This window comes from Trachymyrmex septentrionalis, unplaced genomic scaffold (genome assembly GCF_001594115.1).
Source record: "Trachymyrmex septentrionalis isolate Tsep2-gDNA-1 unplaced genomic scaffold, Tsep1.0 scaffold37, whole genome shotgun sequence".
Classification (NCBI taxonomy): Eukaryota; Metazoa; Arthropoda; class Insecta; order Hymenoptera; family Formicidae; genus Trachymyrmex; species Trachymyrmex septentrionalis.
This window is the reverse complement of record NW_017305536.1, coordinates 8,050,521-8,065,666: the sequence shown is the minus strand read 5'-3', so window position 1 is coordinate 8,065,666 and position 15,146 is coordinate 8,050,521. Positions and strand designations below refer to the sequence as shown.

The following is a 15,146-nucleotide window of genomic DNA, read 5'->3' as shown; positions in this document are numbered from 1 at the left end:
GTGTCTATATACATATACTTAGTATGCACATGAAATGTATTTTGCACAAATGATAAACGACATACACACACACACACACACACACACACACACACACAGAGAGTACATTTTCCATTTCCGAAATAATACTTAATATTACGTATCTTCGGTTATACACATACGCAATACATACGTTTATAATTTAAAGAATAACGTTATTATAGGATACAGCTTGGCCTTAACTGGACTTCAACTTGATATTATTATCGTCAAAATTATATTAGAAAATATGCAGTATGTTAAAAATAATAACATTATTATTATTTTTAACAAATAATATAAATAACAATTACTATTATTATGCTACAACGATGACAATTATATATGTAATTAATATTTTAAAAGCAGTTTATTATTCTTCATAACATAGATAAATATAAATACGTAATTTAAACGCAGCATATATATCAAAATTTTTATTAACTTCATTCGATTACTAAAATTATATTATTTTTGTACAAACAAATTCCTTTTGACGAACTATTTTATCTTTATCTAAAATATATGACACAAAAATATGCTACAATATTTACGCGAGCAATTTTAATAATAATAATTTTCTAATAATAAGCTACACAAAGCAAAACTTTCGAATGATAGCGGAAATTATTCTGATATTCTCTCGATCTTTTGTGATTGTTAACGATCCGTTTAATATCGTCAATTTAATTACCGTCACTTGAAACGTGAAGTGAATTTTCTACGTGTGACTGAATCTATTGAACCACTGCACAATAACGATAAATCGAAGTTGCATTTTGATAATCTTCGATACAATCTACAAGAAAATGACTTTGCTTTGAAGAGGTGCACTTCTCCGTCTTTCACAGATTGTATTCTGAATTCTTAAAGTAGTATCGAAATTCACGAAAGATAAACTGCGTAAGTAAAATTCACAAAGTTCGATTAGGACCGAGCTCAAAATAGCCAGCTTAATATTCCATTAGGATTTAATATATTATTGCATACAATATTAAAATGTGATCATTTTTAAATAAACTCATAGACTATCTTGACATTTATTTATTCGCATTAATTTGTTAAAGCTGATGATTTTTTTATAGCTTCAAGAGATCAATGATAAAAGATCTGGAATAATTTTTTGTATTTAATGTTATAATATTTTGTTTTCATCGCGGATTATAAAGTTATTATATTGCAAATATTCTATCAAGATTTGCCATTCTGTTTCTCGCAAATCATTGATTTATACGATGGCAATGTATCTCGAAATTCAATGCCCATCTGCTGCTCGAATTACGATAATCATTCTATCGAATAATGATACGCATCGATATTTTCACTTGTTTCGTCTTTCATGTATTGTTATAGTATATAAATATATTGATCATTAAAATATATTGATAAAATATAATTAATTATTACAACAATTAATATAATAATATAATTCAATCAATCATCTAAAATAATTTATTTAGAGAAATTCATAGATTTAAACTAAAGGAGAATATTAATAAGCTAACGTATTATAATTAATTTAAATTATAAAGAATAGAATAAATTAAAAAATGTACTTTTTATATATTGCTTAAAATAAATCTCTTTACGCGATACATTGTTCAGAATATTATAAGAAGTAATTCAATGAAAAAGAAGTTTATACTTCCTTTGCCACTATAAATCGCTTTGTTAAAAATTAATGTATTATCATAATTTGGTTGCTTAATACTTAATGTTTTTAAGCAAAAATGCCTTTATCTTTGTGCTCCCTATTGATGTGGCTGTAATAAATGTGAAATGAATGGAATAAATCCTGTTTAATTTCTCTCCTTTATTGTCCACTCTTTGTCTATTCATTTCATCATAATCCATTTTATTAACGTGATATGGGTTCTTTTATTATCGCCATGGTCTCGCATTATAATGATGTATTGTGATACTCTATGTAGAGAATCATCAATTACGTTATCAAAAACTAATCGATTTTCATACATCTATTAATTAGTAGTAAATCGATTAAATTCGTCTATTGTATATAAAAATATATAATAAAAAAGCCTATTTGAGAAGTATAAATGCCCAAAAATATATGCTACTCTTAAATGATGTAAAAACGAAACAAGAATGATATTAAATGTGTATATAAGAATGATTATATGTGTGATCACTGGTGGCATGTTAGATCGCTGATAGGAGATTATATAATATTACGGCTATAATCGTTGAGTATATTCATCAAACTGTTAATGTGCCAATTGGTACTGACAGTTATTTATTATTAGCAAATATGTACACTTATGCTTAAAAATATGTTTATCATAATATAATAGTATTTCTGAAAATGTAAATCACAATATTTTTATGTATAAGATCGAGATATTAGTAGAAAATAGTTGGCATTACTGTAATAATATAATTATAATATATACATTTTATTATTAGTATAATTTCATTGTATTGTATATCTAGTTTCATAGAAATAATATCTACTAGTTAAAGATTTATATATTTTCTGAACTAATTTTTTATTTTATAAAAAAGGTATACTTTGTCAAGTATTGTGTAAAAACATATAAAAAAAATACTACAGCTTTGTAATAATTTAATATATTAATTTATCCATCTTAGCACGGAAATTATTATTTTACGGTAATTACAATCAGATAGAATTAGGGAAATCTTCCAGATAACGGTTTATGCTTAAAATATTTCTGTAGAAAGATATTTGAAAGAGAGTGCGAAAATGATCGTAAATGTAAACCACAGAATCATAACGGCAAGGTGGTTAGTTACAGGGTGGTGGCGGTGGTCGCAGGAAATAGTGAAGCAGTCACCTTGAGCGGCCTTCGGGCTGATACGCAATATCAACTGGTCGTAACCGCCGTGAGGGCCGGAAAGAAGTTTCGAAGCCGACCGATCGTCTTCCGTACACTCGGTAAGCTTTGCCTTCCTAAGCTTTACCTGTCTCCGGCATCACGGTCACATGTGACAGGTGCGTTCTGACAAAGGGAAATAGTTTTCTAATATTTTGTGTAGTTATTATTAGAATTTATCATGACGCTTACTCCGTAGTCACTCATTTCTTATTTAGAAGAATCCTTAATCTCCGCACAAAGAGCAGCAAGCCGTATCGCATTTTACGGTATTTTTGCAACACACTATATTTCTGCAATCTCCCTGGGGATACGTACTTTTTATTTTTTTCTAATTTTTTCTGATACTTATTATTTATAAATGAACGAATATTTTTTAACAGTTTGCGAAAATATATTTTAAACATACCCTCAATTAGAGATATATTTTAATAAGTTAAATATTTAAAGAGGTTTTGAATATTTTAATTAAAAATACAAAGACGAACCAAACTTTCTATAATTTTCTCAACGTTAATAAAAATAAAATAATATTAAAAAAACAGTAAATTAATTAAAAATAATAATTAATTAATTTTAATTTAACTTATGGATTATTTTATAAAATTTGTTTTAACTAAACTCAGTACGGCTTGCAGTCTTATAAAATATAGAAAAATGTAACAGATAATCGTATCCATTTTTTTTATATAATAAAAATATGTAGCAGCGGATTTCAATTAATCCATTAGAGCTTACAGTTTTATTTTTAGAATGTCAGAATATTAAAATGATAAAAAGTAAACTCTAAGAGAAATTAGCTTTTCGAAATTTTAATTTAATCTTTCTTTTGCTCGTCTAAGCTCCTTTAATAGCTGTCTCTTCAATCATATGCAGCATACAGAAATTAACTTGCAAAATAAACTTATCAGTATTAATTTTTCCGACGCTGACACCGACGCGCAAAGTACCAAGCAAAATCCCACAGCGATAATTTACATGATGCGATTTGGCGTATCATGTAAACGAGATCATGTTGTTTTCAGAGCCACCACGCACGTCCCCGCAGCAAGATGCAGCGGTAACCGGTGGTCCTCTTCCTCCACCTCCACCATCCTCGCAACAGCCTCAACCGTATATACAAGTAAGTTGCTTTTCTCAGAAACGTGCATAATTTCGTGTCTGAGATTATTATTATCTCACGTCGGAAACCGTTCCCGTAACTTTTGCTGAACACGCTTTTGAGTACACGTGCGCAGTTTTCTTATTTTGTTTATAATAATAGCGAACAATTGGAAGAATCTCATTTTATTTGAGTAAATGTTATGGCATGTCGAGCAAAGAAATGTTCTTAAATATTACATGAAAACGAATGAAATGAAAGCTTCCTCTGATGAAAGAGAAATCAATTTATCATGTCATAGTCAGAACATTCGCATGCACCGAGAAATGTGGAATTAGAAAAACGGAAGAAAAATGTAGCTGAATAAAAGGCAATGTATAGTTGGCTCCTCTTTCGGTATTTCGCTTTTTCCGAGTTCTCCAACATCGACGTTTCTCTGTTATTTTAAAGCGGTGCGAGCATTTGACGATTTTTCTACTGTGCATTTTTGTCCGTTGATTTAAGACTTATTTCTTCTAGTACAATACCTAATTAGTAAGAAGATAAATAAAACCATTCGATAGTAGATTCAACATGAACCGCCATTTCTGCATTAAATTTTATATATATATATTAACAGATTCTTTTAGAATTTCTTAAAATTTTTGTCGATAAAAATGTGGAGGCTGTAATTGTTTTGAAATGATTAGTATTTAAAAAGTAAAAAAGTAAAGATAGTTTAATAAATAAAATAAGTTATATAATGCATGTGTAGACATATACATTATTAACATAGAAAACTTACTACTTTGAAAAGTTTAAACAGAATATTTTCTTGCTTTGAAAAGTTTCAGTATCGAGTCAACATACATCTTGATAAATTTCTCTCTTCTAAAGCATATCGAGAAGATTGAAAAATTGCTTTTTACTGACGTTCGTGAACTTTCAGCTTTTCTTAGTGATTTCCACGGATCCTATCTATAACGATCTATAACACAAATACCTCCTGAAAAAGAATATCTTTGTGAACAAAAACTTTCAAGAGAATAAAATTCGATACGCGCGTCGCGGATGCTTCTATCTGTATCAAAAAGATATTGGTTGGAAGAATGTCTGTCATTTCTTATAGGATGTCATTGTCAATAATAAAAACTCTCGCATAAATTCCGCGCCAGTTTAGAGAAATTTTTATTTTTACATTTTGCTCTCTGAGCACACAATGCACGTGAACTGGATTTGGACAACGACCTGTTATCCCGAGTATGTCTTTCCACAAGAGAGATTTGAAGTATCGCTCATAAATGAAGGCAAAAAATTTATAGGACGCTAGGATATAAGATTATCTCACGGAAAAACGAAAGCAAAGCAGAAGGGAATTGTAATCCGGTTGTGAAACTTTGTCCAAATTTAATCAAAATGGGAAAGAGTGTAATCCCTGTGCACAAGTAATGAATCTTTTTAATACTTCACCGACTGGGGTTAATACTGTGGTTAATGTCTTCACTTACAATGGACAGTTTAGCCACGTGTTTAAATTAAAAACTCTTCTAAAAAAGCCACAGTAATTTTTCAAGTGAGTTGTCACAGAAAGTTTTAAATGAACCTTTAAAAACCTTTAAAAACGGGTTTTACATACAAATTTATTTCGAAATAACGATTATTAATAATCGCTTTTTGGAGGATAATTTAGGACGTTTTTTACAATCTAATATATATTCATAAATTTTTGAAGAAATCAAAGGATAATTCTTTAATTAAATATGCCATTATTAAATATTGTTTTCTGTATTTAAGATAAATATGTTATATCAATAAAAACTTTATATTGTTTATTACTGTAAAAAAAATTAGAGACACGAAATATTTATTCTTTATATTAAAAAAAAAAGTTTTAAAATTATTATATTTTTGCTGTATATAGCAATGGAATATATGGTTACCCTAGGCGAAAAATTTACAAATGATGTTTAGAAATAAGATGTAAAATGATTCAGTAACTTATAAAATATATGACTTTTGCGACTTAAATAACAGAGTTACAATTTCCCTCTAAAGGAGCTTTATACGTTAATAAATATAAACAATGATTAATCTATGTTCATTAAATTTTTAATCTATGTTACGCCCATATAAAGCATAACTTTACGCATTTCGTTAGCGAAGTATTAACTAGTAACGCTCTCTATTAGTGTGTTTTTAACTTTAACTTGTTCATTACTAAATTAATTATTAAATATTGTAGCTTTAATTTTGTCTGCTTGAAATTAATATCGGTTTTTTAACTATTTTTTTTCTTATAATATATTATAATTTAATCTAAAAAATGTTAATGTTTTATAATGTTTTTAATAAAAATAAAAAAAAATCTTTTGTCCCTATTAGTACGCTTCTCCAAGGAATCTTGTTAACCTTATTAATGTGCCTCAATTTATCTATCCGCATTTGACTGATTAATGTGCTTCAATTTATGTGCTTATCCTCATTTAACTTATTTTAACATACAGTTACTAAAACAGATAATGGATGTAACTAATTGTTTAAGTTAATACTGCAATCATTATTTTAATTACTTATAATTCTAATAAACATTTATAATATAACGCTCTCAGCTCCAATAAAAGGCACGAACTTAAAATCTTGCAGTATTACTGAACTCACATCTCTAAATTGTGACGTCATGTTTACTATGCTTTAATAAATTAAAAATATAATATTATCTTTATCATATATATTAATAATCTAACTCAATAAAAAAAATCGTTTTCTTTTTTATTTGTGTTAGTTTTCTTTACAGCTTATTTAAGTACAAAGGCACAGTTATCCTACTACTTTTGTCATAGAGAGTACGCATCAAACATGACGAGCGTAATAAATGAATCCTAAATAAATCCTTCCCTCACCCTTAACGAGTCTCTCGGCGAGTCTCTCGATGAGAGAATCGTCGTCGTTATAATTGCCGTAAATTGAAGCAATCTTGGCTGTCTTTGCGTCCTGAGCCGCGAGCTGATAATCGAGAGGACGCAATTTCTTGGTTCGCAGATCCGCGGCGTCGAGGTGGGCATAGTAGTGTTAGTGCTGATAGTCTGGGCGGGAGCGATAGCCCTGTTCTTCAATCGCTGGGGCAAGATACGCATGCTGCTGCCGTACCAGCCCGATTACAAGGAGCAGCTCAAGGTTCCTGGTACCGGCGTGTGCGCGGCCGCGAACGCCGCGTACACCCAGCATCCGACGCAGCACGCGTGCTCTCAGGTAACGCATAGGTATACCGTACCGGGTCGGCGCAGCGGACGATTCGCGCCCGCGGCCACGTCGGCACGTTCGTGCAAATTAAACCGCGGAGGCCGGAGAAACCCTTCCGGCTGATTTATCAAACTAATAAACGCTCGATAGTGCTTAGAAATTTTCTCCCGTTGGAAAAAAAAGAAAGAAGAGATTTTAAAATTCTTGTAGGCGAAATATTTTTCGATATCTCGTGCGAATATATCGAGATATGTAACTGCTGAGAATTACGCGTCATATAACATAAAATTATTGTTTACGACGGCTGAAAATTTCTAAATACTATATTAAATTTACCTGAATGTACGTTAAGTGCATTCAGATAAAATGTACTTATTAAAATTCAAAATTTATCGGTTTCTTTGAGAAATTCGCACTTAATCGTAGATTACAATAATAAAATTATTTTCTTTTGTAGATCTCATTTTTAGATCTTAAAATACTGGATTATTCTAAAGAGATTTAATATCATTACTCATCGATCATACATAATATATATTATGAATTTTTCAATACTAATCAGCTAAGAAAGGGGTTGATATTAATGTTCCTCTTTAATTTAATTTGTAAGACAAATTCTCAAACTTTGTCTTATTTGAAATGTATAATCCCTTATATCACAGATCTTCAATGGATATTCTAAAGACTTCCAGAGTTCTATGGATGTCTTTAGGCCATCCATTAGAGATCTATACTGTATGGGATTTGCAATAATTTTAAAACAGATCAAGGAGGGCAGGGAAGAGAGATATATTTTATGAATTCGGATCGGTCCTCTGATTTAAATAAAATACAAATATATTCAAATCTCGGAAAATACCTAATCGAAAATCGCCTGGATCGGTTTGCGCGGGACGCGAGTGTGACGAGGGTGCGACATAAGCTGATTTTGCAACAACAAGATTGGATCGAGCTGGCGTCAGATGTCTGACATTCTCGTTCTCGCGAAATTCCGTGCGATATTGGCACTTCATTATATACATGGACGCGATGTAATCGCCATTATGCACGTACGATAGGCTTTTGGATATTGCGCGTACAATTGTCGGTAACGCGAAATTCGAGAAATGCCGATACACGGCACGGACTTAAAAGCACAAATGTAATGGCATTTCCATGGGTTATTAGCATACCTCGAATTCTGGTTCAATTGTAGGACGATTGACTTACAAAACTATTAACGAATAGAAAAATCCGCAGGATATTAATACATGCTGGAATGTTACGTATGTTTAAAAAAACAGTTTTTCGATAATTAGGATCTGTACGGTACATGCGCATTTGTTATAAAAAATCAATTTAATAATAGATTTTTTATGTATTGTTGTTTTGCAATGACTGAAATTATTTTTTAGAAAAATTATTTATAAAATGATTATTTATAAGATGAAATGTATAAAATTGAAATATAGATTAAATAAGATTGAATGAAGTTAAAAAGTGCTGCTCGTGGAATAAAAATCAATTTTGTTTAAATAAATATATGTAGAATTATATAATATAAAAATATTTATTTTTTAAGTATTAAAAAATTGAACTGTTATCGATGATATAAAATATCAGTTAATTGATAAAATATTTTTACGTTTCGTTACTTAATAATTTTTTGTTTCTCTCTTAAATAAACTTTCTGTAATGTTTACAATATTATTAATTTTATCTTACATTATTGAATTGTTGAATTAATTGATATGACAAATTGCAATGTCACTGTAAAAAATCTATGACAAGTAATCTAAGGAAAATATTATCGTGCATCGATCTACTATTTTATATTGTTAATCTTTATAAGTTATTCTTTTTATTATTGTGTTAGTATCGTGTGAAATACATTCTTGTATTTTATAAACGTTAAAAGATAATTTAAACAATTATATACTGCGGTATACGTTTTAATATGTTACGCAACACACAGTAAAAAATCGGATTTCTCTGAAATGCTTTGATAGTTGGTACGTTAATTAAATGAATTTTATTTACAAGCTTTTGCACAGAAATTGCTTTTGTTATAAATCATTTTTTAACGCTTAGAAATCCGATTACATAATCTGGATTAAATAAATATTGATATTATCCTTTTTAAATGAATTAATTTATTAAAATTTAAGATTATAATTAGTTTGGGGGTCGATTCTAACCAATTCAAAAAACGTATTTCTCAAAATGCGAATTCTGTTAATTTATAGTGAAGCACGCGTTTACGTTTTAAATGAATGGAGGCTGCGTTTTGTTAGCATACTTGGAACAATAAATGAACAGTGCGAGTAGCTAACGGGTAAAGTTTATTAGCTATTATACCAACCACTTGATATTCGCTTGACGTGGAGTTCGATTTTGCTCGGTTTGTGCAATTACACAATTCGCAGCGAACGATGTGTTATGTGCAACAAAAGGGTTTGCTTGTCAGTTGGATTTGACGTCACGATAGAATTATGAACGTGAGGATCAAGACATAATTAGTCGAGGATAATTAGTCGAAACTACGTCGGATCATTAATCCGCTTATATAATTCAGTGTGTCTGCGAGGGAAAGAAAAACGGGAATCTATATAATAATACTATTTCGGTTGCATGAAAAAGGGAAGCTAGAAAAACTCCAGACTCATCGATTTGACCTCGCCGTGTAACAACGCGGTCTAATTCCTGGCATTGAATAATCATGAAGGAAAAATAACCGAAACGAACGTTTTTTTTTTTGCTTAACATCGGATGTCGGAATTTCTTTTTTGTACGTTGTTTAAAATTGAATGCAGTCATCTCGATAAATTCGACATACCGAACATACGTTTTGTATAATTTTTTTTTCATTGTTGCTTTTACGAGAGCAGTTTCCGATAACGTGGTTTTAATGCATTGAAGCGTTTTAGAGATCAAGAGATTTTTTACTGCTGTTGCGTACCCAAAATATGCGTGTTGATGAATTCTGTTATTTCAAGTTTTCCCTCGCAATCTCTAATGGTATTTTTTACAAATCATTTTTTACAATTTCTAACGCTACTATTTCGCAATTTCTAACAAAATCATTTTACAAATTCCAAATTTATTATCACAATGCTACAGTTTTAATTGTTACTACCGTCGGTCCTCTTTCTCAATAATCTTTAAACTCTATTTATCACAGTTTCAAAAAATGCTTATTAGTAACGTAATAAAAAGACGATTAAAATTTTTCGATCACGTCGATATATACTTTGCTTTCGTAGAACGCGCATGTTTATTTTATGAAAATTCATTAATTAGCCATTATGAGCTACTTATATACGTCAATATGTCGCTAACATGTAAAATAGCAAATCAAATATGCATAGCTTTCGTTAATTTCGGCAGTGGACAATTGTTTCTACGGTACGATGCAGTATAATTTCGAAAATTTGAATATTGGGCTTCTACAGCATCTATCAAGTTTCGATGCAATTAATGGGTATTATCGGGTATTTGAATGCTATTGTTATTACGCGTCTAGATTTGGTAGTTGTTATACATCGCGGTTAACGCAGCAACACAATTGCCCATTAATAAGCGAACGATGTAACCATAATGTTATCTATAAACATCAAAGTAATAACGCAATATATCCTGCATATTACGTGAATCAAAAGTTAATTGGATATAATAGGCGCGATTTAATTGCCGTGAGTGAATTCTGAAAATAAACCGTCGTGATTTTTAATTATTTAATTAATAAAAAGACAACTGCATAAATAGATACTTCATTTTCAAAATTTTCACAAATTTGAAACGTCATCAATGAATCAGAAGAGACTTCGCATTGAATAATAAACGAGACTCATTGCTCGCGGGAAATCCGTGTCTAATAATACTTCGACTATCTCGTTTCTCCGGTCGCGATGCGGATATTATAAAGGGAACTCTGTTAAGTTTAGTAACGTAACGATGTAACCGCGAATGTTATCGTTGTAACTATCAAGGATACTTTGGCTTTTGTATAGAAACGAGCGAATACATCTAATTATCCTTGATATTATATTATTGCCCTTTCACATTCTGCATTTCCGTGAAAACCTTTATCCATCGGGCGGTGTTCACTTCTCATCTTGAAGAGCAGTGAAAATTTTGCCGACGTGGTTTTCGCAAGAAATCTTTGCAATCACTTATGAATTAGTAACAACCATTATTCTATAGTCTATACTATATCCACATACGCAGTAACATTGTACAATATGTTATGAAAGTTACATCTCTCTCAAGAATTATGAAAAGTTTGAAGGGTACTTGTGTTTCGTGTAAAAATATTATAGATGGTTCTCTTATTTTAGTAGTAATAACTAATTAAAGTGTCGGAATTGATGCAATTAAATTTATCCGTTCGCGACAGATCTATTGGAAGCTTTGAATAGTTTTAATTAATCCGATATTAAAATTTGAATATGCTGCCGCGTATGTGAAAGTTAACTGCGCAAAGAGAAAGATTTACGTCCTCAATTTAATGCTGTAAATCCTTAAACGATTCAGGCGTAAATTAATTTATTAAAATACATTTGTAATTACGATTAGTTGATTTTATAGGACAAAATTATTAATGACATTTTTATCGTGCAGCCTTTACATTTTTTATAATACCGAATTAAACAAACGTGATTTTTTTTATTGTATAACGAGATGTATTATATACTGAGATACGCGCAGCGATAAAATTGACGATTGATAAATCTTTCTTCTTCTTATTAGGTATTAAACTCAAGCTAGTTAAAGAGCGTAGCGTTAGAGAACCCTGTAGCAAAAAGTTGAGCGGAGTAATGATGCTTATTAGCGTATCTCTTTAGTGTAGACATCCACATTCCTCCATACAATCCATGTTAGTCGCATATATTACGTAGCTGTAGTCAGTAAGACTAATAATTGATAATCTCAATTAACGCAATTTTTAATTCTGTTGATCTCTTCTGTTCCTCTCTTCTGTCTTCACGTCGTTTCTTCGGATTGACTGCACGAAAATTCGCGAATATTGGCTGGCGTCACGTGCGATTACCGGTACTCTCCCACACTGTTCTGCGCTACGTGTGTGTGTGCCCTCCCCCCCGACCACCCCCTCACGCGTCACATTTGGCGGATCTTACACGGCTACGAAAAAAAAAAAAAAAAAAAAAAAAAAAAATCCGAAAAAAACCGACAAATGACGACAATGATAAAAACGAACAATGCGATAACGCACGAAAACGAAACCGACGAACGAAAACGACGGAAGGTAATGACCACATTATCGGATATGGTGATGCAGTGCGGGGGCGGGGGCTGCTGCGTCCTGGAGCAGTGCTTTCAGTACCCCAGAAGAGCCCGAGAGCCCCGGGACTGCGGCTGCCAATTCGCTCTACTCCACAGGGCGGACATCGCGTGACCATCGGTACATGTCTTAAAATCTCAATTTTTTTCTTCTTGTGGCCCTACCTATACATGCTGGAGAGAAACCTCGGCTGTACCGAGGCTCTCACCCTGTCTTTCTACTACTGTCTCTCTTTCACCCTCACACACATTTATTTCTTTTGTGTCTGTGTGACTTACCCCATCTCTCTGTCTGTATATCTTCTTGTCTCACTTTTAAATCCCCACTCGTATTTCATAATTTTTGTTTTGGCGTCGGACGGGAAAAGTTATGATCTATTTAATAAATTCTCCGTCTATTTTAAGGATTTATGAGACTCTTACTTGTTTCTTAGAATATATATAATTGTAATTATTTAAAATAGCTAATTTTTATTTTTATCTTATTCTTGATATTTACTGTTATTATCAATGAAGCTACAGAAAATTTAAAATAAAAATAAAATTTTTCTCTTTAACTTATAATTTGCTATAAGTTGATTTTAAATGAAAATTATATAAAAATAAGCTTCTTAATCGTAAAGAAATCATTTTTTACTGTACAGGATAATGTGTTAATAATTTTATGCCAGTAATGCGTCAATGATTTCTGCAATAGTTCAAACTTTCTAAATTGTAATTTCTTTTACATAATATAAGCGACTACTTTTTTTTATAAAATACAAATATCGTACTACGATTATTTTACATTACATCTATCTAGATTTCTACTATAGTTAATATCTTTTAGGTCGTATAATTATTTTATTATAAGATTCTTTATTCTGAAATGATCTATGATGACTATTAGACATCATTTCCATTACTGACAAAAAATTTTCACAAGTTTAATTACGTAATGAGCAATTTGCGCATGTAGAAAGGGTATATTTTTAATCATTGAACTCATCTTTTAATCATATAATTATTAGGGAATTATTTCACATTGTACATTTTTTTCTTTCTAAATTTCTAAAAATAATCAAACTTTGTATCATAATGTACAGATAACAAATGCGAATGTTTCATATTTTACTTTCTCATTTCTATGCAAGTTATGATGTTACAAATAAAATATTTATGTGAATCACCGCGATAGCTAGTACGTACTCATAAATTATATGTATATTCGTAAATGATAAAATACAATTGACATATAATTAGGACTTACATTAAGGAAATTAAAGCAAAATGTAAACACGTAATTTTAATAAAAAAAAGAAGGAGGATGGGAAGTTACATTCGGTTTGCTCTTTCACATTCATTTCAATTTATCTACTAATTACCGCATTGAAGAGGACTCAAAATCCAGAGTCGGAACATCTACGTATTTACATTTAACTTTAACTTCGTTAGATACAAGTATACTCGTATATTCTAATTGTATTTTAACACTTATGAATATATAATTTATGCACTAACAATAACGCAGAAGCATATAAACATTTTTTTAATTATATTGGATTTATTCTTAGAGTTTCAAATATTATTTTATTTTATTTTAATTATGATACTATGATTGATATTAAATTATTGAAGATAGATTTCATAAAAATCATATTTTATGTGTATGTGCGTGCGTGCGTGTGCGTGCGTGCGTGCGTGCGTGCGGGTGTGTGTGTGTGTGTGTGTGTGTGTGTGTGTGTGTGTGTGTGTGTGTGTGTGTGTGTGTGTGTGTGTGTGTGTGTTACATGATGAAAATTAGTTCGTTAAGTAATATCATTACTGCATATACACGCTCTTCCCATTTCCGCTCACGCAATCAATAACACATCAAAGTAAAAAAGGAGGCCGAGATATCTCATGAGATGAAAGCGTATTTCTTGCCGGTGAGTCGAGGCTTACCAACTTTTTCCGCGTGGATATCGTTTTATTGATTATTGCTGATAAGATAGGTAGGGTACAGAAACTCGAGATGAATTTCGTGGAAAAGAAGCACGTTCGAATTGTAACACATTTTATGGTATACGTTTTTGAAGAAATATAAACTTTTCTAAAGAAAATTCCGCATTTGAATGCGCAATATGTTTCTATGAAATTAATAATAAAATGTTATTCATTGATTCAGAAACTTGTTAGTCGGAAAGTTGTGTTTTCGATTAAACTTTTCTTCTAGAGAATTAATTGAAATAAAACAGTATGTAATAACGCAAACTTATACAAACATTAATAAGGTAGCATCACTGAAAATGTCTTTCCAATAATTTTATTTATTCCATTGGTATTACCGAATCTGTTTACCATTCGTATGAATTGATTTAAAATGCATAATAAATAGTTGAGGAAAAAAGAAAAAAGGTATCAATTTTGCAAGAAAGCTAGACTAAGAGATAACAAAAACATGATTATCTATGTATTTTGCAGCTCTGAGTTTTAATGAAGTCCTCTTAAGTAAAACGATTTCTACTTTGATATACTTTGTCGACCGCAAATGAGCTCTGTTTCTTCCGAAATAGAAAGCTTTGACCGACGTGAAGGATTGGGTACTGGTCAACTTGTGTAACTCAGAAAGCTGCTATTGACTTTGAGTTCGTCGCTGTAATGAGAAAGCGCTTTGTGTGACCGCTTTGGAGCGCATGCACATCTTATGAAAA

At 31.0% G+C, this 15,146-nt stretch overlaps 1 protein-coding gene across 9 annotated transcripts in view; it reads left to right on the top strand.

The window, feature by feature from the left end:
• The window catches only part of LOC108750640, a 116,765-nt gene that overhangs the window by 82,072 nt on the left and 19,547 nt on the right, over positions 1-15,146 (top strand). For 6 of the 9 annotated variants that reach the window (XM_018490231.1, XM_018490234.1, XM_018490230.1 and 3 more), the window contains 3 exons: positions 2,790-2,992; positions 3,899-3,996; positions 6,994-7,203. In XM_018490231.1, the coding sequence (XP_018345733.1) occupies positions 2,790-2,992; positions 3,899-3,996; positions 6,994-7,203 (511 nt within the window). The remainder of the gene's footprint in view (positions 1-2,789; positions 2,993-3,898; positions 3,997-6,993; positions 7,204-15,146) is intronic. The other 3 variants (XM_018490235.1, XM_018490236.1, XM_018490237.1) reach the window with 3 other exon arrangements.